Below are 25,941 nucleotides of genomic sequence, written 5' to 3'. Positions count from 1 at the left end.
GTTGTATAAGTCAAATGTCAAACTTTTGCCAATTGCCATATTAAAACATCAGCTGCAATTCACGACATGAAGAAGGCAGTCTCTGCATAGCATATAGTATATGAAGCTAGTCTAGTTGGCTTACATAACAGTTCAAGTTTACAGCGTAAAAAACATGGAGCATTTTTTCCCCTTTTATTCATTTTTATGTCAATTTGCACATTTCATGGTGATGCTCAGCCTCTCCCCTTAACTCCTAACAGTCATCATCATGTCAACCACAACACAGAGAAATACTGATAGAAATGTGTGTGTAGTTGATACATTGCTGACAGAGGGAACTACATTTGAATACAGATTTAAGAAATATCCGTTTTTGAGCATGTAATAAGCATGTTTTGTCTTGACTATATTACAACTTTATTATAATTAAATAATATAGTATTTATATTATTTATATTATTGAATTGATTATGATTATTATTATTAGTAGAAGTAGTTTATTTGCATTAATTATACTTTAATCTTTTTTAGGCTAGTATTTGGCAGGAAATGCAGACGTATTCACCTGTAAACGCATACTGAACGACATACATGCACATTTACCATTTACCTCACTGTATAAAAAAGTAACTGTTGATAATAATAATAAACAGGAATTATATTTGCAAAGTACTTTGTTTCCAAAAAAAAAGTTTTCACTCCTGCCGGTTGGGGGGGGGGGGGGTGCGTGCCTCATCTCACAATGTCGCCCCAAGTTGGCCAGGGACGGCCCTGTTTACAATAGAGGGGTTTTCTCCCCGTTTGAAAAGATTAATACCACTGTCAAGGCTGTTTAAATTACTCAAAACTTTCCCCACCACTTTTCTCTCAGCACTGGCAGAAAAGCAAATACAAAAATAGCTGCTGTTTTTTTCTTCTTCATTCTTTTCCCTCCACCGAGCCTCTCTGTATTGGAGAATAAGGAGGAAAGGTTTAACAAAAAACTGATTTAGGATTCTTCTTTTTTGGTGGTTGACTTTTCTGCTGCCTGCATATATACCTGTTAGAAATAGTGATTGACAGTATTTGGTATAAGCTGTGCTCTGCTGTTCATTATTCCACCTTGAATATTAAAATACCTTATTTGAACAATATTTGACTCCCAAACATCGATTTAAGACTCTGTTGACAGTACATTCAACACTCACACATGCATGAAAGTGCTGGTTTGTTATGGTTAAGTAGCTACATCCATAACTACTAAGACCTTTCTTTTCACTTTTGTACGTTTTCTATTAATTTGTCAGTAAAGATCTTAAATGTTAGGTGTAATTACAAGACTTGATGTGATTACTCTAATTAGGTTTGTTTAACCGTGATACTGTGTAAACACACATACAGTATGACTTTTCCTGATCTTGTGTGTGGCAATAAACCCTCTGTAATTGGCCAGCTGTCAACACACTTGGATTAAATTGACCTCAGAGCTGGCAGGACGGGCCTCACGGTGCCCCCGCTGCCAGCAGCCCACCGGCAATCCAATTATACATGAGAAGCATCAAAGAGTTAAAAACTAAGCAGTCATTTAACAGTGTATCGACAGGACTGTAGCGTGTGTCTCACCTACAGCAGTGCATGGGTTGATTGACAAATTAGTTTAAGCAAGTAGTTTCCAAAATGTGTAATGGTTTGAAGATGTCAGCTTAGTCTTGAAGCTTGCTCATGCTTGTTCGAAGGTATTAGGCGCTAAAATATGTGTGTACAGTAATCAAAATAGATTTATTGATACCCTGAAACATCTTCTCTCTTCTCCTCTCCGCTCTACAGCAGCTGTTGTGAAAGGCTTGTACTTATCATGTCTGTGTGATTAGCATCTGATTTATTAAGACGTCAGGTAATTACACATCCGCGCTTTTTACTGTAGGTGTGTTCAGTGTAGGAGGATAAAAGGATGCCGTCAAGGGGTTTTATCAGGCAAACATCAGCAAAGTACCCAACATCCTCATTAAGGAAAGCACAACATGTCGAAGCATCTACTTATGCTGCAATTAAGCTCTTAACTAGAATAATTATTTACAGACTTTATGGCAGAAATGTTGCTCTCAGCTTTATCTATCTCTCAAGCTCAACACCAATGGCATGGATGCAAATTGCCGCTAGGTAAATGTCTTATAATTAATGAGATTGACAGTGCATTAGCTTCTAGATGGAAATTCGAGTTTAATGAGGACTAGGGATGGGTATCGAGAACCGGTACTAAGTCAGTACCGGTACCCGCAATAAACGGATTATAATGGTTAGCCGACCGGAGCTTCCGGTTTAAGAGGTGCGCACGCAGCGTCATGTTTACATGGATTTATGAACTGCCCCTAATTACCGCCCCCCTTCCAGAGACACACTGTCAAACACACTCATACCTGCTTGGTATGACATTGACAAAGTTACATTAAATAATAAATACAAATAAATTACAATAAAATGACTGTTGTTTAATCTTCACATCTTGTAATCATGTCTATAATTTTGAGCACCAAATTATTGAAAAGTATCGATAAGAGTATCGAAAAATACCGGTATCGATAAGCAGTATCGGTATCGGTATCGATAAAATCCTAACGATACCCATCCCTAATGAGGACACAGGCACAACTCCATGTCTGCTCTTTTTCTCTGTCAACATATAACATCAGTTATTGTTGATATTGTGTGCATGTATTATTGTTTTAATTCATAATCAGTCCAGCTCCCATGCAGTCTTTTCGTGGTGCCTTCACTTTTTTTCTGCAGTCTTCCTGTACATACAAGGTATTTTGATTTTACCCCTCCCTACAGCCCTTTTAACATAACTGCACCTTTAAACCACATGCTTTTGGAAGTTTCCACACAAAATTGCACATCCCCTAGACAATTCACAAGAATTCAATTATTAGACTTTCTCCAATTGTTCCAGGATTCCTCTCTATACTGTAGATGTAATTCAATTTTTTATTATAAAGGAAATATGCTCTATCCAGTTTTTTGTCCGAAGCTGGATGAGAACCTCAACAATACGACTTTGAGAAGTGACTGCGCCTGGCCAATAGGTAGTCTGGCGCATAACCCTACATACATTTGAGATGAAGCTTCTGTAAAGATGTGTGTAGATGTTGTTACTATTGGACAGAGCCCCGTTTACTTATTTTACAGTTTTCCAGTCATTTGTAATTTAAGCCAAGCTAACTGGGTGCCAACTGTAGCTTCATATTTACAATAATACGCCCCTGACCAGTAGTACAATCTGAAATGAGGCACACAAGTTTAGCTAAAAAGCTAAACACCGCTCCACCACTTTAGAAGTATTTCCCTCTGCCACCCTGCTGGCCTTAGCCTACAGTATGTGTTGTTTTTGGTCACAATAGGCGCTTAACTCAGACTGTGCGCTGTATTGAGAAGCTTTGGATTTTGGTTTCACTTCTCCTCACCTCAGTGCCAGTGTCAACACGGCTGTGATTCTTAGAAGCTGGCCAGGATTGATGATAATTTGCTCCAAGCATTGCCTCTATTCCGACTGAGGGGATGACAGGCCCACTCAATTTTTGGATGCACTCCTTTGCCACATACTGATCCACTTCAGCACCTCCACATCAGACCTACGCAGGATTTTTTGCTTCACTTATTTCAATTTTCGGATCCGTTTAAAAACAATATGTATTTCACTCTAGAGCTCTTTCAGACAATGTTCTGACCTGCCAACAAAAGGCTCTGCACTTTCTCAACCAAGAGCTGTTGCAATATTCCCAAATTGCTTAGTAGTCCTTCCAAACATGGACAGTGGATTGAACTTTTATTGGCAAGAGGTAAAAAGGGATATTAGATCAATGTTTTACATTAATTGAGACACAAGTAAAGACACAAATGGCCTATTGAGATTTTTTCTTCACCTCTGTCCTCTATTCCTTTGCGAGCCAGCAGTAGACAGGGGCTTTTTCTGTCTCAGACGGCACATATGCACACTGGCAGTTCTACATAAAACACAGAGTCAAAGAACTGCACACACAGTCACTCTTTACAAACCCTATCTCTCACATGTGTTTAGTTAAGCCCTCGGTGGGTCTTAATTGCCGTCTTGTTGTGGATTCTTTTTAGGGCAGTGCTGATTGATTGGGGATCAGGGCCCTAATATGGCTCATTGGGGACAGGCCCTTTGACATGGCCTGGTCCCAGGGTGAGGGTACTGTTTGAAACCAGAGCTCCCACCACAGCCCCCTCCCACAAGCCTGAATGCCTCTCTACTAAATGCTGCCTAGGTCAGGGGGCTCCACACACATACGGGCATGTGAACACACACACGTTGGGACTGTCATGATGTGTAGCCAACTTAAACCATTAAAGCAATTTACATTATTAGGTGTAAGTCTGTTTTTACACATCTTACCGCACACGCGAGTTTCATGCACAACTCATTATGAACAAGGCTTTCACACTCAGCCTGGACAGGCCCTACTTCCTGTTTCCTGGTTCCCAGAATCCCCCATGTCTGTCTCTTGGTGATCCTGCTGGCAGGTCTGGTCAAGGTCAGATCTGGTAAGAAAGTTGTGTGTGTTTTTTTTTTGTGAATCACAGTTTCTCCCTGAGGGTTATGGGGCCTATAAGAAGGTTGTGGGGTTTCCCTGAACTTTGCCCCAAACCTCCCATGAACACACATAACACACACACTCCTTTAAGAAAGAAAACACATATACATGCAGACAAGTATGCACAGAAAGTGTTCTTTATTTGCCCTTTGCAGTGGTGTTGAGTGTGTAAGAGAAACAGAGGAAGGCACAGTGTATTTCGAGGTATAAAGAGAGGCTTTTGTTTTTAGTTTCGGAAAGCCACGAGCCAGAGGATATTCAACAATTTGTAGAGCTCAACATGATCAATGCAGTTACATGTAACTGTGAGTTTTTCTTAAAGGAAGCTCTGTCAGTTAAAGCTAGTTTATTAATCAGTTTTATAATCATTTGCCCTGGCGCCTACCAAATTGCCTGCATATTGTATGACTAGAACACTGTTGGTGTTAGGATGAAAAAGCACTTTCATCTCTTTTGATTAGAGAAGATTTGACCAGCGAGATAAACATAGGCAACTTTTCCTTTCCTAATTCACTTTAGTGCAAATCTGTGGAGGCTTCTTAGGGAACTTCGTCATATTGTATATTCCAGTGTCAACAGGATTATAAGCTCTGTTGCTTGTTGTTAACCCTTTTGACATATCTATAGCCTCTGTGGAATTGAGCCAGAATAGCCTGAAAGAGAAATGTTCAGTATCTCAGGCTGCCAGTAGTCATTGACAGTAAAATAACTCATACAAAATAGCACATTTTAGATGCCCGTATTCACTCCAATGTTGTGCTCACCAATATTTTTTTAAAAGGGAAAATCATTTTTCATATACAAAAATATTAGTTGTCGGTTTAACCTGAACCCTTAAGTTCGGCTCTCCTGGTGGACAACGGATCAAATTATGGAGAAGGAAAGCGAGAAAAGGGAGGTGGTTTGTGTTGTAAATGTCATACTTGAATATCATTTGGGGAATTTAGAGTAGAGACTAGTACTTCAAGCTTCAACATAAATTGCGTTTCAAGTTTCAAAAGTTTGAAGCACACAGAACCTCAAAAAATGTAGCAAGGAGTTTTTTAAAAGGTTAAAGATCCATATGTAACCACTTCACCAGTCTGATATAATGATTACGTAATACTTCTATATTTTGCAGTCATCCCTCCTCTGTACTTCTTTTCTCTGGCCTCAATCAATTTAGGGCTGACTCTAGGCAGGAAGTTCTTAACAAACAGAAGAGCGGATATTACATAAACAACATACTTGTGGACCATGTTGTAAATATGACCGACAACTCTTAAGAGTGTGTGTCAGGCCCTAGTGCCAACTGAATAATGTGCTAGTTAGTCCCCTTTGTTTTAAGAGTGCAGGAGCCTTTAAATTATCTTTTATTAGGAGATCTGGAGCCATTTCGTCTCGAGACTGTTTTAAAAAAGCAGGACTATTTAGCGAGGTCCACTATTAAGTCATTCTTTAATGAAGTGTTGTGATTTACCTTACTGCTGTGCCCACAATATCTTTCCTCAACGGTTTAGGCTTCACCAAGCAATTTTTTTTACTTTTCTTCCCCACAATCCCAAGGAACTTCAGACAACATGCCTAACTCTCTGAATGTTCAGTGTGGGTTTAATGTGTAGGCCGAGAACGCAATAATTGTAGTGATGCATATAGCAGACACAGAGGTTTTCCAGACAAAAAGAAATACTAACTGGTGTATAAGTCATAAGTAGTCATTAGTAATTTATTATTGCATTGTATTCTGGTATAATGAGGCAGCTGTCAACGGATGAATTCTTGAATGCAAAGAAAGTAAATCATTTGTCAGAAAGGATATTTGTGGGAATTGGACAAAGACATACAAAGCAACTTTACGGCTTAGTTAGTATGTATAAAGTTGGATATCCTTCAAATAGACTTAAGCCCTTTTATGTTTGTTTCCTGTGTCCTACAGACAGTAGTGTGTAAAGAGAGATTATTTATTGGCTCCAACGTGCGACCGTGTTTTCCTTTCCCATAATACACGCCTTTAGTGACTCTTAATAGCTCACATCAAGGATTATTCCACTTTCCTCAGGAAGCCGCTTGTGTTCAAACGTGTGTATTCTTGTTCCTCAAGCACCGTCAGTAGCCAGTCAGCCAAAACATGTGTCCTCCTGTCTTTTTTAAGTGTCTGCCTTTGTGTGTTCGGATTGAGATCTGTGATCATGGCAATAAGCTGTCGTAAATCATGCAGGAAAAAGTATATGTGTGTGTGGGGGGTTACATGCTGTCTAAATCACAGAAGTAGCTTTGCTCTCGGCTATCTCTTTTTCATGTTCTTTTCTTTTGTGCTTTCTTTGCTTTTCCTGTTATTATTATTTCCACACGGATGATTCAGGGAAGCCTGGAGTCAATTTGAGGAATGCTAATAAGAAAAACTAAAGACAGGACATTTTTACAGCCAAAAATATGGAACCAAAGCATAACGTTTGTGAAACTGCTGCAGGGAAGAATTGTCTTTTTCTTTTTAAAAACAGATCACAAACCACTATTATACGTCTTTGTTATATCAAGTTGGACCTTCCTGGTTAAAGAATGATTGACTTGAGTTGTTGGGTCTTCATGTTGTTTTTAGGATAAAAACCTTTAAAGTCGTACATACACACACTTCATTGTTAAACAACAGTCAGACTTGATGTCTAGAGCCCCTTACTGTTTCCAGCTTCCTTCTTTTCCTCAATAATCTCTCAATCTCTTTCGTTTTCTCCCTGTTTTACCTTTTCTCGCCCTTCTCTATCGCGCATTTTAACTTTCCTTTTCTTGTTTATGTTATGTTTCCCTACCTTCTCTCTGTTTGTGTTATTTGTTCTTGGGGATCTCTACTAATACTCAAACAAAACCTTCTCACCCTCCTCCTCCTCCTCAAATTCACCTCCCCAGTAATGGGTTTCACTTTGTAACCTCTGTGCTCCACGTGTTTGTGTGTGTATGTGTCCGTCTAAACACCACTGGGTTTATGTTTTAGGAGACATATTGCCCTGCTATCCTGCTAATTGACAGGCTGATTGACACCCTGACTTCCAAACATCTCCCCCCACTTGGACCTCTGATACCCTGCAGTCCTCCGGGGAAGTGATGTCACCAGTACAGAAGCATTGTGAGGAGTGAGGGGATTGATGTAGGGTCCTTCCCTGCTTGTCACCATGTATGCGTTAACCCTGTTATTAAAACTCGTTGGTAGCATTCATAGTCCTGAGAGACTGGGTCTTACAACACCAGCAGCTTTATGTGGGAAGTATTCTGTGGACGATAGATAAGATCATCCTTTAAATAACATTCAGAGAAATGTTTACATGAAAACATTTTTACTTTCTATCTCAGATCAAGAGTATTTCAACCATAGGTAGTTTCATAAAAGCATAGGGAGTTACTGTTTGAATTAACCAGCGCCTGTTGCCTCCTTTATGGGAAAATTCCTCAGACTCACTGCAAGTGATGTAGAAACTATTTATTCTTGAAAATAAATACAAGACATGTTTATTTAGCATGAGCAGCGATAGCCACCATGACTGTATGCCATGTTTAGGCTGGTTATGGCTTTGCATATAAAAGTTCAGCACTTCATTAATTTCAAAGAAGCCAATCCTGAGGAGGTCCGCCTGCAAAAAAACACCGGTCGTCCTTCAAAAAATCTGAACCTCTTTCTTAGTGTTAAAAACAATGTAGATTGTTTTTGGAAACTTAACGTTTTAAAACTCCTACATGTATGTCTTAAACTGGACTTCCTTCTGGATCACATTTGATCATCTCACTGGTACCTATGCATCACAACCCAACAAATGCATTTTTTTAAATACAGGTTTTTGCTCTGAACATCTACTAAAAACCACGTTCACACCAGCAGAAGCACTTTGTCAATCCAGCTTCCTCACTAAAATACAAATGATGCACTGTAATAACCTTTGATATAGTTGTCACATCTAGTCTCTCGGTATTAAAATTTGCCGTGCTTCTTAAACGTACTACCTAAACGTGTCTTCTTATCTGTAGCTGAAGTAACAGACACATATCGGTGAAGTCTTGTGCATTTATATGTACAAAAAAAATGTCATGCAAAGGAAATTAGGAGGATTTGGCTTTACTGGAAATGAAATAAAATTATGTTATTTAAGAGAAAAACCTACCAACCCAATTCCATCCATCGTGTCCTCTCAACATCGTCTCTTATGTCTCTTCTAGTTTACTTCCTCTTTCGATACGCTCTGAATCACTTGGTCCTCCTCTCTGACAGAAGCCTCTGTTGTTGCCGTCAGTGAGCAGCAGTAACACGAGGACCCAGGAGAGCTCGTTCTTTCTTCTTTGTATCCTAATAAAGCGCCCAGTGGCCCTCCCTCGCTGCTCATTCCCAGTGTGGTCACAGGCCACTGGCAGCCACAGACCCCAGTCAACCTTTGCTGCTGGTAGCCTTTTTGGCTCCATGTCAGTGAAGAGATCATTAAACTCTGCAGTCACACATGCATTCTAAAACTCTCCTATGATAACTAAGTTACACTGTCACAAGTATAAAGAGTCCAACACGTCAATCACTTCCCAACATTCATTGTTGGCTGTTCCAAAACATGGTAAATGGTAAATGGACTGCACTTATATAGCAATTTATCCCGTCTTTAAGACCCCTCAAAGCGCTTTACATACTATATGTGATCATTCACCCTTTCACACCTCATTCATACAGGGCAGTGCCACTTGCTCTAGGAAGCTAACATTCATACACATGTATACACATTCATACACCGTTGGCCATGCCATCAGGAGCATCTCAGGGTTAAGTATCTTGCCCAAGGATACATCGACATGTTGACTGAATCGGCTGGGATCTAACCAACAACCTTATGGTTGAAAGAAGACCGCACTCCCTCGCAACCACAATCGCACATCAGTATATATTTCACCACTATTGCATCCATCAAACTATAATACTTTTGCAACATTCATGTTTTGCTGAGTAATAATTCTGTGGTTCTTTTCGTAGTTGTAAACAGCCAACAATAGTGCTAGGTTTTGTTTTCTCATCTTCTTTCTATGATCTGTGGCAGGAAAGTAGTCCATCGAGAGCAGTGACCGCACGATCGTCCATTGTTTTCTCCCCCTCAATACTCTCATGTCCATCTAATCCTTTCCAGGCCCACAGGTGTCTTTGATTTGTAGTTGGACACTTTCCTTTTAAATACACGCAAACATCTAATCCTAACACCATTCACATGTTCACAAACTCTCAGTGCAGCATCTCTTTGACTCACTGAGCTCAAAAACATATCTATTTAAAAATATTAAACAAATGCCTTATAACAACCTTAAAATGAATCTAATAAGACTACTAAAGAAGTATACCAGTGGTTTTGCACATTTTAGCCATATATTTCAGTCATGCTGGTTTGTTTTAGAAGTTATGATAAATGAAGCAGACATTTCCAGGTTTTTCCTCTGACAAGATCTTAATAAGGATTCCTTAAAAACCATAATACAAAATCATATCTTGTAACATTTAGAAAAATACAACATAAAAAGTATCATGCAAAAAATTGTGCAATACATTTTACCCAACCATTTTCAGTTTAATAGCTACTACTCGCAAAGACACCGGTATAGTCCTTTTAAAATCACACATGCATATACTTATTTAAGTAATTTAAGGGTGTGTATGTTTTAAAAAGAAAATGCATATAGCACAAGCTGAGGGGGCATCCCCAGTCAGGATCCAGCTGTGGCCCCACGCTGCTGGCAGCTCATCCCCTTTTCACTCAGCACCCTCAGCAGCTCCAGCACTGAAACCCTGACATCTAACATGTCATCAGGATCCTCCCCTCGCCTCCTTACCCTCAACATCTCATCCTTTGTAAACCCCCTCCAACACATAGCGTTGAGTTTCACATCCCCTCTACTCCAAAAATCAACACAAATCTGTCATCCCAGCCCACAGCTCCTTGATGAGAAATACCCAAGTTTACATGCAGAAGGCCTAAAGACTTGTTCCATAATCATGAAGCAAAGTATAGACCTAACAATGCAGTCATTTTATTCTGGAATAAACATAGCATGTGCTAAAGATTTTTTGTTTTTTATATATATATATATATATATATATATATATATATATATATATATATATATAGTTATAAATAGTTACATGTATACTTTTCGGTTGGTGCCTGCTGATATATTTCCATAAATATCAAGTAACACCCACAGTCATAGGAAACATAGATGTATATGTTTTATTTATGTACGTGGATGTGAGCAGTTTATCCATGTTATCTTACTTCCAATTATTCCTTTATTTAAATAATCAAATCCAGAAGACTTGAGTTCATAATTCCACTTTAAACAATGTTTAATTACTTTTTCTGCTGGCTTGCTAGCTCACATCTTTCCGATCCAGCAGGCATTGAAAGGGAGCTGCAGTCGGTCTTTCACCACTCTGGCACCGCCCAGGTGTGAATGTATGCAACCATATGGATGTGAATCAGTGTGGTGCTGGAAAAAGAGCATGGCTTCTAAGCAAGCGCTTCCATGAATAAATAATGAGGTTGGAACATTTTTAATTTTACAATGGCTCAATGTCCTCAATACCTTGTTTAGGTTCTGTGGTGAGGCTCGCCTTTCTGTTTAGATCTGGGTTATATATCGGGTCTTGGAGAGAAAAGCCTCTCCTTGTAATTACCTATTATAAAACATTACACAGAGGGCCCGTGGCGTTGGTGTGTAAAATAAAAGGCCTGAACAGCCATCCACTGTTTACACAAATAGCAACCGCACTTGGCTCTCCCTGCTTGGGATAGCTTACACACACACTGACACACAAACACAGAAAAACAAATGGATACACAAGGGCTCAAAATACAAAAGAAAGATTTTCGGAAATACCTCAGATGTCCCACTGCGATTACGGTGTTGTAAATGTGTCTTTCTTACCCATTCCTCTCTTTAGATATAAGTAGTTCCTGCTGCACTGGACAGGATACAGACACTTTTATATGCCTCTTAGACACGGCTTTCAATCCAAATCGCCTTGAATGAAAGAATTTAAAATATAGTAAGCAGTGCAGAGGGATTTTGGATTTGGGCTGAGCTGGTACTGTTGAGGCTGTTCTGACTGGCCAGAGTTGTAATTTGCCTGCGGGGATCCGGCTGCATTGTGGTGGATTGTCTGCTCTCCCTTGTCATTTACTTGTCTGTGTGTGGCTTGATGTTAGTGAGGATGTGTGTGTCCACCATCCTCTGTGACGCACAACCAAACTAACCTCTCTGCTGCCTGGACACACTCCAGCCTCACTTTGGATCCTTGAGTGTTTTTTCTCTCATGCTCTAAGCTGGATTTTCCTATTCTGGTTCTGATAAAGAAGGACAGCTCTGTCCTGGGGAGTCCTCTGGACACTGTTGGAGAGGTGAGAGACAGGAGAATGGCAGCCTGTCCTCCCTGCTGGACAATGTGTCCCATCCCCCCCCCCAGGACACCCTGTCTGCACTGTGCAGCTCCTTCAGCGACAGGCTGCTGCACACGTGCTGTCTCACAGAGAAATACCACAGGTCTTTCCTTTTAGTTAGGAAGGACGAACTTCTGCAATAAATCTGTAAATACATGTTTATGCTTCCACCTTTAAGGCTATTATCTGGCTGCTATCTACAACTTTAAACATGCTACACTTACATTGTTAACTATGTTATTTCTACTTTTATCTTTATTATTTTTCTGCATGCTTCTTGATTAGTATTAATCTACTTTTAGCCCTTTTAATCGCTCTAACAATGTAGATTTCCTGTCTATGGGACAAATAAAGGTATTCTGATTCTGATAACATTCAGAACGGTTAAATCCCAATCAATCAATTCCTCAAGGATTCAACCCATTTCCACAATGGCAGCTTTTTATTACCAGGCTCTCCTCTTACAGCTTTAATGCCAGACGTGATTTTCACATAAACAGATGGAACTCTTTGCCAAAGGAAAATATCTGAAGATATAGCCATTTGTGAGTTCGTGGCTTGACGAAGGGGTGCTAAGCTGTCTGCAGGAACACCGCAACATGAACTCATTATTACTGATTTCCACATTTTAGTAGGAAATTACATATTTCATGGATGAAATCGGCTATAACCTGTGTTACGTTTTAAATGTAATGTGACCATATCAACCTGGAATCGGCAGTATGCAGACCAAAGGTGTGTGTGTGTGTGTGTGTGTGTGTGTGTGTGTGTGTGTGTGTGTGTGTGTGTGTGTGTGTGTGTGTGTGTGTGTGTGTGTGTGTGTGTGTGTGTGTGTGTGTGTGTGTGTGTGTGTGTGTGTGTGTGTGTGTGTGTGTGTGTGTGTGTGTGTGGTGTGTGTGTGTGTGTGTGTGTGTGTGTGTGTGTGTGTGTGTGTGTGTGTGTGTGTGTGTGTGTGTGTGTGTGTGTGTGTGTGTGTGTGTGTGTGTGTGTGTGTGTGTGTGTGTGTGTGTGTGTGTGTGTGTGTGTGTGTGTGTGTGTGTGTGTGTGTGTGTGTGTGTGTGTGTGTGTGTGTGTGTGTAAAACCCCATTTAGATCTGTACAGACGGGGGGCAGAGGGAGAGAGCTGACCTTGGCCTTTCAGTCACTTAACACTCCTCAGAGAGAGGGAACTAGTGACCCCAGACTCGCACCAAACTGAACACACTCTTGGCATTACCAAGGTTATGTTTTATGAGTGTGTGCACAAAAGGATGTGTGTTCATGTTTGCGTGTGTGTGCATCCATGTATGTCACCTTGTTTCAGTTGCATCTTTAAAGCTTTGCATCTATAAAACTCTTTAAGTGCTGTTTTTAGTTTGTGGCGTAATTAGTGTAATTTGCACGCTGTTACATCCCTTGTAAACTTACCTGACTCTTGTCAACAAACAAAGTCTTACATGGTGGGATGATAATGCAGAATCAAGCCTATGATGCTCTACTTTACAGCTAAACACAAAGTAAAAAGAAGAGATGTGTTTTCGCAAAATGGGATCATTTAGAAAATGATTGTCTAAATGAAGTGAGGCGAATATGGTTCACTTAATTTTAGGTAGCTAAACAAAGTTGTAAATCATTGTAGTAATATTGAAAGATAATACCCAAAGAGTCCAAGTATATGGTGAATATTTTTGGTAGCATTACTCTGAAGACAGCTAACATCCACTTTATATTTAAATGTATTACGTTTCTCCCAAAATGTCACGGTCTGATCAGTAACAAATGGAGTGCTTCTGTTTGCCATTACTGCAGCAGTAGGCTAGTGTGTTAAACATGAGGATGTACTTTTAATCAGCCAATAGCTACAATATGGTTCTGTTGTGCCTGGTTTTTGTGTGTGTGTGAGTGTGTGCAGTGGCATCATGCACTCCCTTGTATATTGTGGTTATGCCTGGATTTACATTCTCCATATGGCACAATTTAAATCACATGACACAGTGATCTCAGACTGAGCGAATCGCCTGCTAGTCAGCATGTGGTTTCTGTGCGTGTGTGTGTGTGCGTGTGTGTGAAAAGGAACAGGGTATTTATGGAATAAAAGAGGTGAGAGATCAAAGGCAAGATCTAAGATTGACATGTAGAAATGGACGGGAAAAAATGATAAAGTAAAAGTCGTGAAAACATGATCATCAACTCCCACACCATCTCTCTCTTTCTTTCACTCTCTGCATGTGTTTCAGATTAGGGCTCAATGACATCCCTCTGCCATAAACAAGAATAAAGTCAACAAGCCAAATAATCATTCCTAATGCGAGTTACATCTGTGCTGTGAATCGGGTGTGTGTTTGTTGGTTTAAATTCCTGCCTTTGACAAGAATGTGAATTGTCTTTAGCAAAGGGAGATCTCCTTCTTGGTTTAGGACCAGCAATGAGAATCAGCCTTTTCCTTTCACTGAAGTGCAACTAGTGTTTTTCATGCATTATTCAAACATATAGTGCCCTCTTTTGGGATGTCTATGTATTGCAGCACATTTAGAAATCTGTGAGTCTTTCTGCTTCACAAATCCACTTGCTTCACAAACTGTATGTATTTTAACTGTTGTGATATCTCTTAAAGGAGACATGTCATGGCCATTTCCACTGATCATAATTCCATTGTTGAGGTCTACTAGAATAGATTTATATTGTGCATTTTTCCAAACTCACATTGGTTTCTCATACAGCATCTCTGTAAACTACGTGTATTCACTGAATTTCTCTCTCTGCCTTTAACGGCTAGTTGTAGCTCCAATAGCTCCAGCCCCCACCCTCCCTGTGAGCACAGTGTGCTCTGATTGGTCGGAACGTTGTGAATCGCGCTGAGCTCCGTGGAGGTGTTGTTTCCTTGTTTAGGATACACAGCCAAACACAGCCAAACTCATCCTGAGCACACACAAACTCACAGCCGAAGTAAAAACAATAAGTGTGGCTTGATATTGAGTAAGAAAAAGGTTGATAAACGCTGTGAGAATGGGTCTGCAGAGAGAATTTCGCCACAATCCCAACTGTCTGTTATCAGCCTGCAGCCAGGGAGGAGAAATCAGCAGAGCTGCCTGCACTGAGTGTGTGTGTGTGTGAGGAAGTCCGTGGATTGGTCAATTTGGACCAATCAGCAGGGGCTTAACGTAACGGCTCCGCGGACGTAACGTAACGGCTTCACGGATTGGTCCATTTCGTTCCGGGTACGGGATTACATCATCCCGTACCCGGAAGAATCAAATGGACAATGACGTATCTCTAACTGTGTTAGAGTTTTACTCGCTACAGGGTGTACTTTGAGGGTTTTGACTCTGCACACCGTTTACATGCATAAAAACCTTCATAACACACAAGGGGATGGGTAATAACCCGAAAAGCATGACATGTCTCCTTTAACAATATTTACATTGTCTAATTTCTCTTTTCTGAATGTCTCAGGGATGATTTTGATGAAGAGGGATTCTGCCAGCCGTACAGAGGGATAGCCTGTGCCCGCTTTATAGGTAACCGCAGTATCTTCGTCGACTCGTTGCAGATGCAGGGAGAGATCGAGACACAGATCACAGGTGAGAAACAGCCGCCTCGTAAAGTCGGTTTAACTAACTTAACAGCAAATAACATCTATTTTCCTTACATTTTCTTCCTCAACACTTTTTGTCTTAGTGCAACTTCAGACTAAATGTGCTTTTTCTGAAGTTTCACTCAAATAATCACAGTGGTTTCAAACACAACTTGGTCACATTAACATAAGACTCAAACATTCATTATAGATTGTATATTTAAAGACAATCTCTTACATATATGCTGCAAGATTAGCAAAGCATTTTTAAAGGACAAACTAGTTGTTCCTTCTCAGGCATTTTGTGTCTGACAGGAAAAAGTGACAGCCAGCTTTCATTGGGCCAGGTTCACTGGGTCAACCGTCATTTAGCAGTTGTGTCTTGACTAGTAGTCAAATCCTGCTCACAAACAGTATGTTTACCTTGTCAGACACTAAATCAATGAAAACCATCTGCGATTTAAGACTGTTTAGAAGGTAACCTGCATTAATCCTGTATGCTGTAGGAGAAAACAGGACGTCACTTTGGAGTTCAAAGGAAGTTCAGCCAGGTCGGGCTCTGTCTGGAGCCCAAATGTTCCACAAACTAAAAATTCCTGTCTGTATTTTTGTTTTGTGTGTTCGTGTGCACATGTCCTCAGAGGTCAGTTTTATTTGTGCGTTATTAATTACATCCGTACAGCTGCATCTCAGGGACTCTAATCTGAAACATCAAGGGCCAGTGATAATTAAAATGTATGACACCACAGGGTCCTAATAAGAGTAGAGTAACATTGTTAATCAAACCCATAACGTCCAAATTCTGTAGCTATTTACCATCTTAAATATACTATAATATATAATGATCTTCATTTTTTTTCTAGCAGCATGTATTGTAGTGTGGATAACATCCGACTTTAGTTGTATTCTTTTTAATCGCATGTCTTCTCCTTCAACCCCACGGTGCTTCTTTACTGATAATCACAACCACAGGGAAGCAGATGTTTGCAATAACCATACAGTATGATTATGAATCATACATTTACTGCTGCAGCTTTTATTGTCAGTCTTCCTCTTTGATCATTCATGTGTTTAGGTGCTCAAGAGACTCTTTTTTGTGTCTTTTGATTGATGTAGGAAAGAATCAATGAAAGTATTTGTAAAATGAATGATATGTATGTTTTGAATTGTGAGTTATGGACTTATAATCGTGTGTTTAAAAGAAGTATGCGAGTGCTTTAGTTCTATTCTGTAACCAACCCTCCTCCCCTCTTTACAGCGGCCTTCACCATGATCGGGACGTCCAACCATTTGTCTGATCGTTGCTCTGAGTTTGCTATCCCGTCTCTTTGCCACTTTGCCTTCCCGACGTGCGACCGCAGTACTGGAACGGACAAACCTCGGGACCTTTGTAAAGACGAGTGTGAGATCCTGGAGAACGACTTGTGTAAGACAGAGTACATTATGGCCCGCTCTAACCCCATCATCCTGAAGAGACTGAAGCTCCCTAACTGTGAGGACCTGGCGGCCTTCGACAGCCCAGAGGCCGGAAACTGTCTGAGGATCGGCATCCCAATGGCCGAGCCCATAAACAAGAGTAAGACATGTTCAACTTTTAATTATATAAGTAGAGGCTGGACTCTATTGTAACTGCTTATAGGAGATGTTTTAAAAAGTAAGTAAGGACTGCAATTTACAATTATTCCAACACTGATAGATGTTTAATATATTATGTAACTATTTAAAATAGATTTGTATTTTAAAAAATATATATTTAATTTAATAATCTTGAATCTCCACATTTCTAGCATTTTTGCTCATTAAAAAAATTACTCAAACTTTTAATTGTTTATAAAATGTTTGCCAATCAATTTCTGTTGTCTTGACAAATCTATTCAGCAACTAATGGTTTAGACAAAAGATTCCCTAAAAAAAAATTGTTTAAATTGTACAGATGGCAAAAACAATTCTAACATAAAAAAAAAACAATACACTCCAACACACAACTGTGTTCATGTTCAGGAAATGACTAGCGATCAGCTTTTTATTGGTTTCCAGGTTAACATTTTTACATATTACATTTTGTGTTTGTATCTTTGAAAGAAGATATTGATGACCAAAGGAAAGAAATGTAAGGGCAGGGGTTGATTGAGGCTTGGCTCATGAGCAGCCAGCCCAAATAGAGTTTAATCAGTGAGACCCATTAATTTCATTTCATTTCATTTCAAACCTTTATTTAACCAGATTGGTCCCATTGAGATCATAGATCTCTTTTTCAAGGGAGACCTGCAGCATATAGGTTCCACATGAAACATAAAACAATAAAGGACATCATACATTATATTTACAGGATACATTTACATAGTTATCGACATTTACAAGTGCCCATAGTATCAACGAGCATTTCATTTAGCCTAGCTTTAAAAACATGCAGAGGAATGAGATTGCTCAGTTTCAGTTTTTGCTGAAGATTGTTCCAAGCAAGTGGAGCTGCGCACATAAAAGCTGTCTTACCTAAGACAGTCCTTGCTCTTGGCACATCTAACAATACTACATCATGCGATCTCAGACAATAGCTGCTTGCAACTCTCTGTGTTATCAGAGAGCAGATATAATACGGGAGTTTACCCAACAAAGCTTTATAAATAAACGTGTACCAATGACTGAGCCTCCGTACAGTAAGTGATGGCAAACCTGCCTTGGCATACAGGGTACAGTGATGTGTAAGTGCTTTACAATTTGTGACAAATCTCAGTGCGCTGTGATAGGCGGCATCTAACTTGTTCAGGCAATGGGCAGGTGCATTCATATACAACACATCACCATAGTCCAGCACAGGTAAAAAGGTCACAGTGACTAGCCTTTTCCTGGCCTCAAGTGAGAAACAGGACATGTTTCTGAAAAAGAAACCTAGCCTAACCCTCAGCTTTTTAAGCAGGTTATTGACATGAAGTTTAAAAGAGAGACAATCATCAAGCCAGATACCTAGGTATTTATAACAGGCAACCACTTCTAGTACTTGTCCTTGCATAGTAACAATATCTAAAACAGGCTCTGGTGTCTTTTTAGCTTTTGAAAAAAGCATTACCTTGGTTTTATCAACATTTAAAAGAAGCTTAAGTTCAGAGAGCTGAGTCTGAATAATGTTAAAAACAGCCTGTAATTTAACGCCAGCCTCCTTAATGGAGGGACCTGCACAATACATCACGATATCATCCGCAAAAAAATCATCAAACCACGCCTTTCTCTCCCTCAGATCACAAGTGTTACAACAACAGCGGGGCGAACTACAGAGGGACCGTCAGTAAGACCAGGTCCGGGCGTCAGTGTCAGCCGTGGAACTCCCAGTATCCTCACAGCCACACCTACCTGGCCATCCGCTACACCGAGCTCAACGGAGGACACTCGTACTGCCGTAACCCCGGCAACAAACTGGAGGCCCCCTGGTGCTTCACGCTGGACGAAGGGGTCCGCTTGGAGATGTGTGACATAGCCGTCTGTGGTAAGAGACTAGAATATGTTTAAATATGTACTATTGAGATTCTAAATATGAAAAGTGATGTCAGAGACCTTTTATCACATTAAATTGCCCAATCATACAATAGGCCATACATATGATATTAATCCTCACTCTTTGTCTCTTTCTTTTCATCCGTATAGACCATAAAGACAAGTCTAGTGGCGGCAACATGGAGATCTTGTACATCCTGGTTCCCAGTGTGGCGATCCCCTTAGCCATCGCCTTGCTATTCTTCTTTATATGTGTGTGCCGCAACAACCAGAAGTCCCCCACGCCTCCGGCCCCTCGCCAACCCAAACCTGTCCGGGGACAAAACGTAGAGATGTCCATGCTCACAACGGCATACAAACCAAAGGTAGAGCCTTCACGACGCATGAAACTGTTGGTGCTGCAGAGTTTTCCGTCCCCATTTTCTTTATATGCTTTCACCTCTCCTGCAATGTTTTCATAACACTAGGGAAAAAAAACTTCAATTAACAAATGCTTATATTATATGTTTTGCTCTGCACATAATACCAGTGACATCTAAGTCCTCCATCTCTCTGTTGCCTTTCTGTCACTTTTCCTGAATATATCAGAGGTTTAAACTTGAATCTTACCGGCCTCATCTCACTCAAGCATGCCCTACTTATTGAAAAGCACAAGTACATATATATATCCTTTATTTAACCAGGTAAAGAAGTAAAGTACTGCTAAAAATACACTTTTATTTACTCACACAGCATTGTTAGACTCAGTTCTCTTTAGCTGACTCTGTCTCACACACACACACACACACACACACACACCTCTCGCCAGTAACCCCAGCATGTTGGGACGTGTCCCAGTTGACACACACAGGGGCTTTGCCAGTGTTTTGACTCCTTCCTTAGTCTGCTCTCATGACGTGTGTGTGTGTGTGTGTGTGTGTGTGTGTGTGTGTGTGTGTGTGTGTGTGTGTGTGTGTGTGTGTGTGTGTGTGTGTGTGTGTGTGTGTGTGTGTGTGTGTGTGTGTGTGTGTGTGTGTGTGTGTGTGTGTGTGTGTGGTGTTGTGTGTGTGTGTGTGTGTGTGTGTGTGTGTGTGTGTGTGTGTGTGTGTGTGTGTGTGTGTGTGTGTGTGTGTGTGTGGTGTGTGTGTGTGTGTTGTGGGTGTGTGTGTGTGAGGTGTGTGTGTGAGATGGACCTGTCTCAGGCAAAGCTTCAGATCTTTATCATCAGAGCTCAGCAGGTCCAGGAATGTTCAGCTGCAGCTCTTTTCCTCTCTGTTTATTTCTCTCCCGCTGTCTCTTTTTCCACTCCTCACTTCATCCATCTCTCTTTGTTGCTCTATTTCTGTCTCTCCCTCCATCGCTTTACCTTAGGACCTCTCTTTCATCCGTCACCCCCTCTTTCATCCGCTCCCTCAGTCACAAAACCTCTTTGTAATGCAGATCCTCTATCCCCACTCTGCCAGCCAACACGTAGCTCACATTAAGAACTGTATCATATTTCTTTCAAGGTTGCACACTCAGTCATATCACTTATTTATCTTTTTCAACATAATTATGTGGTGGTAGGAGAGAGTGGTTATCTAGACAGCATGTCCGTTTGTGCAATACAGAGTTGATGCTCAAGGTAATGCGTATAATATTACCATCAACAGCTGTAGAAAGAACTGCAAGATATCACAGATGTGTCAGAAGCCATTAATATCTGTGGTTTATTTGTTTTTTTTGCAATGGAACAAATCTTCCACAGCCTTAAAAGAGTCAAGGCTACGAGAGATGAGAGAACGTTTTTCAGGATGACAACCATGCAGTAATGGAATTATACAGTACATTTCAAATGTTCTTCATGGACAACTAGGGCCTGAAATATGGTTCACACATATTAGATCGCATTACCATCCATATAAGGATTTCAAAGGCAGAAGAAAATATTTTAGTGCAGTCCTCACCCTTTTTTCAAGCCTATTTATTTATGTCTAGGTGTCTAATGCCATAACCTTAAAGTCAATTGTATATAGATTGAATGTAATTTCTTCCTTTTTATAAGGAATGGGAAAATCTCTAATTATAAAGTCATTTATTGCCAAGTTGACTGTCTCACTTCCCCCTTTTATCAACAACCTTGTCTTGGGTTAGGCTGCTACCCAGCCAACTTTGCAGCAGGGTCACCCAGGGGCCATTCCCCTGTGACAATCCATTTAGACACACAGTAAACACACACACACACACAAACTTGCGGTGGTGTGAGGAAGATCTGAGGGTTTGGGTGTGGGGAGGAAAGACGGGGTGAAACAAACCCATAACTAAAAACATCTGTGTCTCTCATAACATCAGCAGGCCCCTCTCACTCTTACCCACACACTCACACACGCCACCCCCCCTCAGAGCTCATACAGGCCTGTGCGTCTGTCCTGCTCACAGAGGAATTTCATTATTCATCGTAGAGTTCCTGGATTTTGAAAATCTCTGCCAACTTTGCCTCACACACATACACACACACACAAACATAAAAAAATCCCCCCTATTTCTAAGATCAACTGGACACCTGAACAAAAGACTAAAATGTCCCGCTCTGAAAGAAAGTTACAGATTTATTTTTCTGCAGCTGACTCACAGTTGTACTGGCAAGATACTTAATTGCTTAGCCTTTCTTAAAGCTGCTGAACTGTCAGTTAAATTACATTTTTAACCTGAAATGTGTTGCCAGATTTCACAATCTTCCCACAATGCTTTCCAAAGACTCAAGGGGAGTCATTAGTAGCTGACGTAATGGATTGAGTCTGAAATGACAAATATGAACTCTCTGGGCTATACTTTATTTTTTTACATCTCAAAGACATATTTAATGTTATATTAGGCAGGTTGCCTGCATCGAGTTAGGAGCACAAATGTAAATATCATGTCATCATTTCATCATTTCCTTTTCAAAGGATAATGGTGGGAAAGAGTACAAAGAAAATATTTATCATATTTCTACTGTCACATCTCTTTTCCCACTGTTCTAACTTGTTTCCGACCCCTGTTCTTCTCTCTGCAGAGTAAGGCCAAAGAGCTTCCCTTGTCGGCTGTGCGTTTCATGGAGGAGCTCGGAGAGTGCTCTCTAGGGAAGATCTACAAGGGACACTTGTATCTGCCGGGCATGGACCAGGCCCACCTCGTGGCCATAAAAACCCTGAAGGATGTCTCCAATGTCCAGCTGTGGGCTGACTTCCAGCAGGTACGGAGTAGATCCCACCCCAAGCTTTAAAATGTGTGTAAATGTTTGAGCTTTAAAAATAGCTCAAACATTTACACATGCATATTATTGCGGATGCAATTATCAACCATGTGTGACTTGTATAAGACATCTTAGGCTCAACAGTTAGTCATTTTAAAAGACTTGCTTCTAACTGGCAATTGTGTGTTGATGTGGTACAAAAATAATCTACTGTTTTAAAAATATGTGGGACTACTTTTCCTGTAGAGATATCTCTCATCCCACAAGATTTGAAGCATGACTTGTTATATTTCCACAGAAGGTAAACATGGTGGGCGATGGCCAGACTGTGCTGCTAAAAAAGACTTTTAACGCTTGAAATAGTTGCAAAAATAAACTGTTGGGATGTCTGGATGGATTTAGCTTCTTGGATTGAATTTACACAGATGACTTGTTAAAACATAATTCTCCCTTTCCATCCTCAGAAAGTGAGTAAAACCTGAACTGTTAACATTAAAGTACGACATAAAAAAATCTGTCTTTTGAGTTTGATAGACTCCATCCAACCTCTTAAGGACATCTTTAAGGCCTTAAAAAAAAAAAAAGCTTGAGTGTTAATTTAAGTGTTCATGCTCCCATGAGCATATCAATTCTTTTATTTCATTTGTTTTATACTTCACTAATACTTGTTATGTTTCCACATCAGGAGGTCGCAGTGCTGACGGAGCTGCAGCACCCGAACGTGGTGTGCCTGCTGGGCGTGGTGATCCAGGAGCAGCCTGTCTGTATGCTGTTTGAGTTTTTGCCCCAAGGCGACCTCCACGAGTTCCTCATCATGCGTTCCCCACACTCTGATGTTGGATGCAGCAGCGATGAGGACGGCACTGTGAAGTCCAGCCTGGATCATGGAGACTTCCTGCATATGTCCATACAGGTGTGTATTGACAGTGCTCTTAATTATTTCAGCTACAATCCTATTTCATATACAAGTAAGAGATTGACAGATTGCTGATTTATTGATTTAGCTCTTCAGTTTGTCTTCTCTCTTTGATATCCTGTTCTCTCTTTCCACCTTACTATGTGCGAGACATACAGTATTTTGTCAGCACTCCATTATACACATCTTACTTGTTTTGCATTACCTTTTTATAACTATATTTGATGATCTTGTTTTTATCCTGTTTATTTGTATCTTGTTCTTTTGCTGCTGATCCTTAAAAGTTACCAAACTAATGTTGTATTATGCCAACATAGACAATAAAAGGTCTCTTGCCTATCCTTATCTTATGCTCTTTTATACGCACACTTGTCAAATCATTGTTTTCCTTATTATTATTATTCAAACCTAGGTGGCTGCTGGTATGGAGTACTTGGCCAGCCACTTTTACACCCACAAAGACCTTGCAGCTCGTAACATTCTAGTGGGTGAGCAGCTCCACATCAAGATCTCCGACCTGGGTCTCTCCCGAGGGATCTACTCCTCGGACTACTTCTGTTTGCAGCCCAAAACTCTCCTCCCCATCCGCTGGATGCCCCCCGAGGCCATTACCTACGGCAAATTCAGCACAGACTCGGACATCTGGTCATTCGGAGTGGTTTTGTGGGAGATCTTCAGCTATGGGCTGCAGCCCTATTACGGCTTCTCCAACCAGGAAGTGATGGAGATGGTGAGGAAGAGGCAGCTGCTGCCCTGTCCCGAGGACTGTCCGCCAAGGTATGTTCAGGTTAATACAGTCTATACTGCATCTTCTCCTTGTTCTGAAGTTAGACAAACAATGGGGGATGTTGGGGCAACACATTTTCATTGTGTGTTTCCTTTTAATAGCCCTTTGTTGTGTTTCTAGGCCAAAGGAATGGGTTCTTTGAATTCTTAATTTAAACAACATTGATTCGCAAAAATCAACCATATTCAACTTACTCAAGCAAATCAGTCCTGAAAAATGTATAATTTAACTTTTAATTGACAAACTTATGGTGGGTGGAACCAAAACTTTACATTTAGCTGTACGAGGGTCACCACTGACAGAATACAAAGTAAAACAATGATTCACAACTACTTAATAACTTTACCATTAGCATTTACAAGTTTTGTACAGTTATATTAATAACATAACAAAGTATGCATTCGAAGATTATTATTTTTTAAATAACTTTATGAACTTAAGCTTGCTTTAAATGATTAGTTTTAATTGTTTGTTAACTAACTTTGTTGTCTCTCAGGTTTTATGGCATGATGGCTGAATGCTGGCAGGAGGGACCAGCACGTCGGACGCGCTTCAAAGAAATCCATGCTCGCCTGCGGGCCTGGGAGGGGCATTCTTCCCATGCCAGCTCCAGCACGCCCTCTGGGGGCGGAGGCAACGCCACCACCCAGACCACCTCGCTCAGTGCCAGCCCCGTCAGCAACCTCAGCAACCCCCGCTACGCTGCTGCCGCGGCTGCTGGGTACCTCTACCAGGCCCAGGCTATCCCCTCGCAGGGTCAGATGGCCCCGATGCAAGCCTGGGCGCCAATGGCTGTGACGCAAACCCACCAGCGCTTTATCCCTGTCAATGGATACCCCATCCCACCAGGATACGCCGCTTTTCCAGCCCACTTCGCTCCACCTGTCCCACCAACCCGGGTCATCCAGCACCACCTGCCCCCTCCTAAAAGCCGCTCACCCAGCAGTGCCAGCGGCTCCACCAGCACGGGGCACGTGAGCGGCGTCCCCTCCACCACAGGCTCCAACCATGATGCCAACACACCGCTCCTCTCCCACTGCATCATGCCAGGTAACGGTGGAGGGCAGATTCAGCTGTACGGACAAATTTGCCAGAAAGGAATGGGACAACTAGACCACCCATCACAAATGGCGCTGCTCGTTGATTCTGACACACTGATGTACAACGACTCGGTCATCGTCGCAGACCTGTAGATAAAAAGAGAGGTACACACTCTTTCTGCTCGGGACCCACATTTGAGAAGTTTAGCCTCTCACGCATGGGACCCAGTTCTACCCTTGTCACTTGGAGGTCCAACAGAAACCGGCCTGTAAGCACATTTGACAGTGCAAGAAACACTACCGCAGCTACACAAATATATACACAGCTGTCTGACTTTGTAATGCCTTATTGTTTAAAGCATTTGTACTTACTACCATGGTTTGGGAATGTTGTGTTATTATTTTAACCTCTGTGTAAATATGGTACAAAAGTCCTGAGTGAATGAGTGAAATACAAAGATATATATTCAAAACAAACGTTAACATTAAAATGGAAGCAAGTCGATCCTGCAGCAGAGGAAATGGTTTGAATCACATGTCGACATTTGAGTTAACGGATCGTTTTAATGCAGGATGTGAAGGAAACACTGACATTTTTACCGTGACCATAAGGTGCCTTTCAGCAGGGGTGCAACTTGCTTGTTTCTGGACTTATTTTAATACAAAAATGTGCTTTACATTTGCTTGTATAGTAAAATAAACTGCATTTAGCAAGCGATAATCGAGAGAGAAAATGCAACAGCAGATTGAACAAACAAGAAGGTCAGCAGCTTTTACTAAGAAGACCAGCAAAGACCTGTTTGAATATGTATTGGTGTGCGTATTGAAGTCAGACAGCTAATGGCTATGTGACAGCTCCCCATTGAAGCCGCTGAAATTTAAACTAAAAAGATAAAGGTGATACGTTGGCTAAAAAATTGGTGCAGGCTTTGAGATCTCGCATTTTCTCACAAAATCCCTTT

At 40.9% G+C, this 25,941-nt stretch overlaps 1 protein-coding gene across 1 annotated transcript in view; it reads left to right on the top strand.

The window, feature by feature from the left end:
- The window catches only part of ror1 (receptor tyrosine kinase-like orphan receptor 1), a 121,045-nt gene extending 95,692 nt beyond the window's left edge, over positions 1-25,353 (top strand). The window contains exons 5-12 of the mRNA XM_034147768.1: positions 15,434-15,561; positions 16,813-17,130; positions 18,790-19,035; positions 19,194-19,408; positions 22,057-22,236; positions 22,922-23,149; positions 23,565-23,929; positions 24,436-25,353. Of these exons, the coding sequence (XP_034003659.1) occupies positions 15,434-15,561; positions 16,813-17,130; positions 18,790-19,035; positions 19,194-19,408; positions 22,057-22,236; positions 22,922-23,149; positions 23,565-23,929; positions 24,436-25,132 (2,377 nt within the window). The 3' untranslated portion in view covers positions 25,133-25,353. The remainder of the gene's footprint in view (positions 1-15,433; positions 15,562-16,812; positions 17,131-18,789; positions 19,036-19,193; positions 19,409-22,056; positions 22,237-22,921; positions 23,150-23,564; positions 23,930-24,435) is intronic.
- Positions 25,354-25,941: the final 588 nt, after the last annotated feature.

Source organism: Trematomus bernacchii, unplaced genomic scaffold (genome assembly GCF_902827165.1).
Source record: "Trematomus bernacchii unplaced genomic scaffold, fTreBer1.1, whole genome shotgun sequence".
In the NCBI taxonomy this organism is placed as follows: domain Eukaryota; kingdom Metazoa; phylum Chordata; class Actinopteri; order Perciformes; family Nototheniidae; genus Trematomus; species Trematomus bernacchii.
Note: the sequence above shows the minus strand (reverse complement) of the source record. Positions and strands in the feature narration are given on the sequence as shown.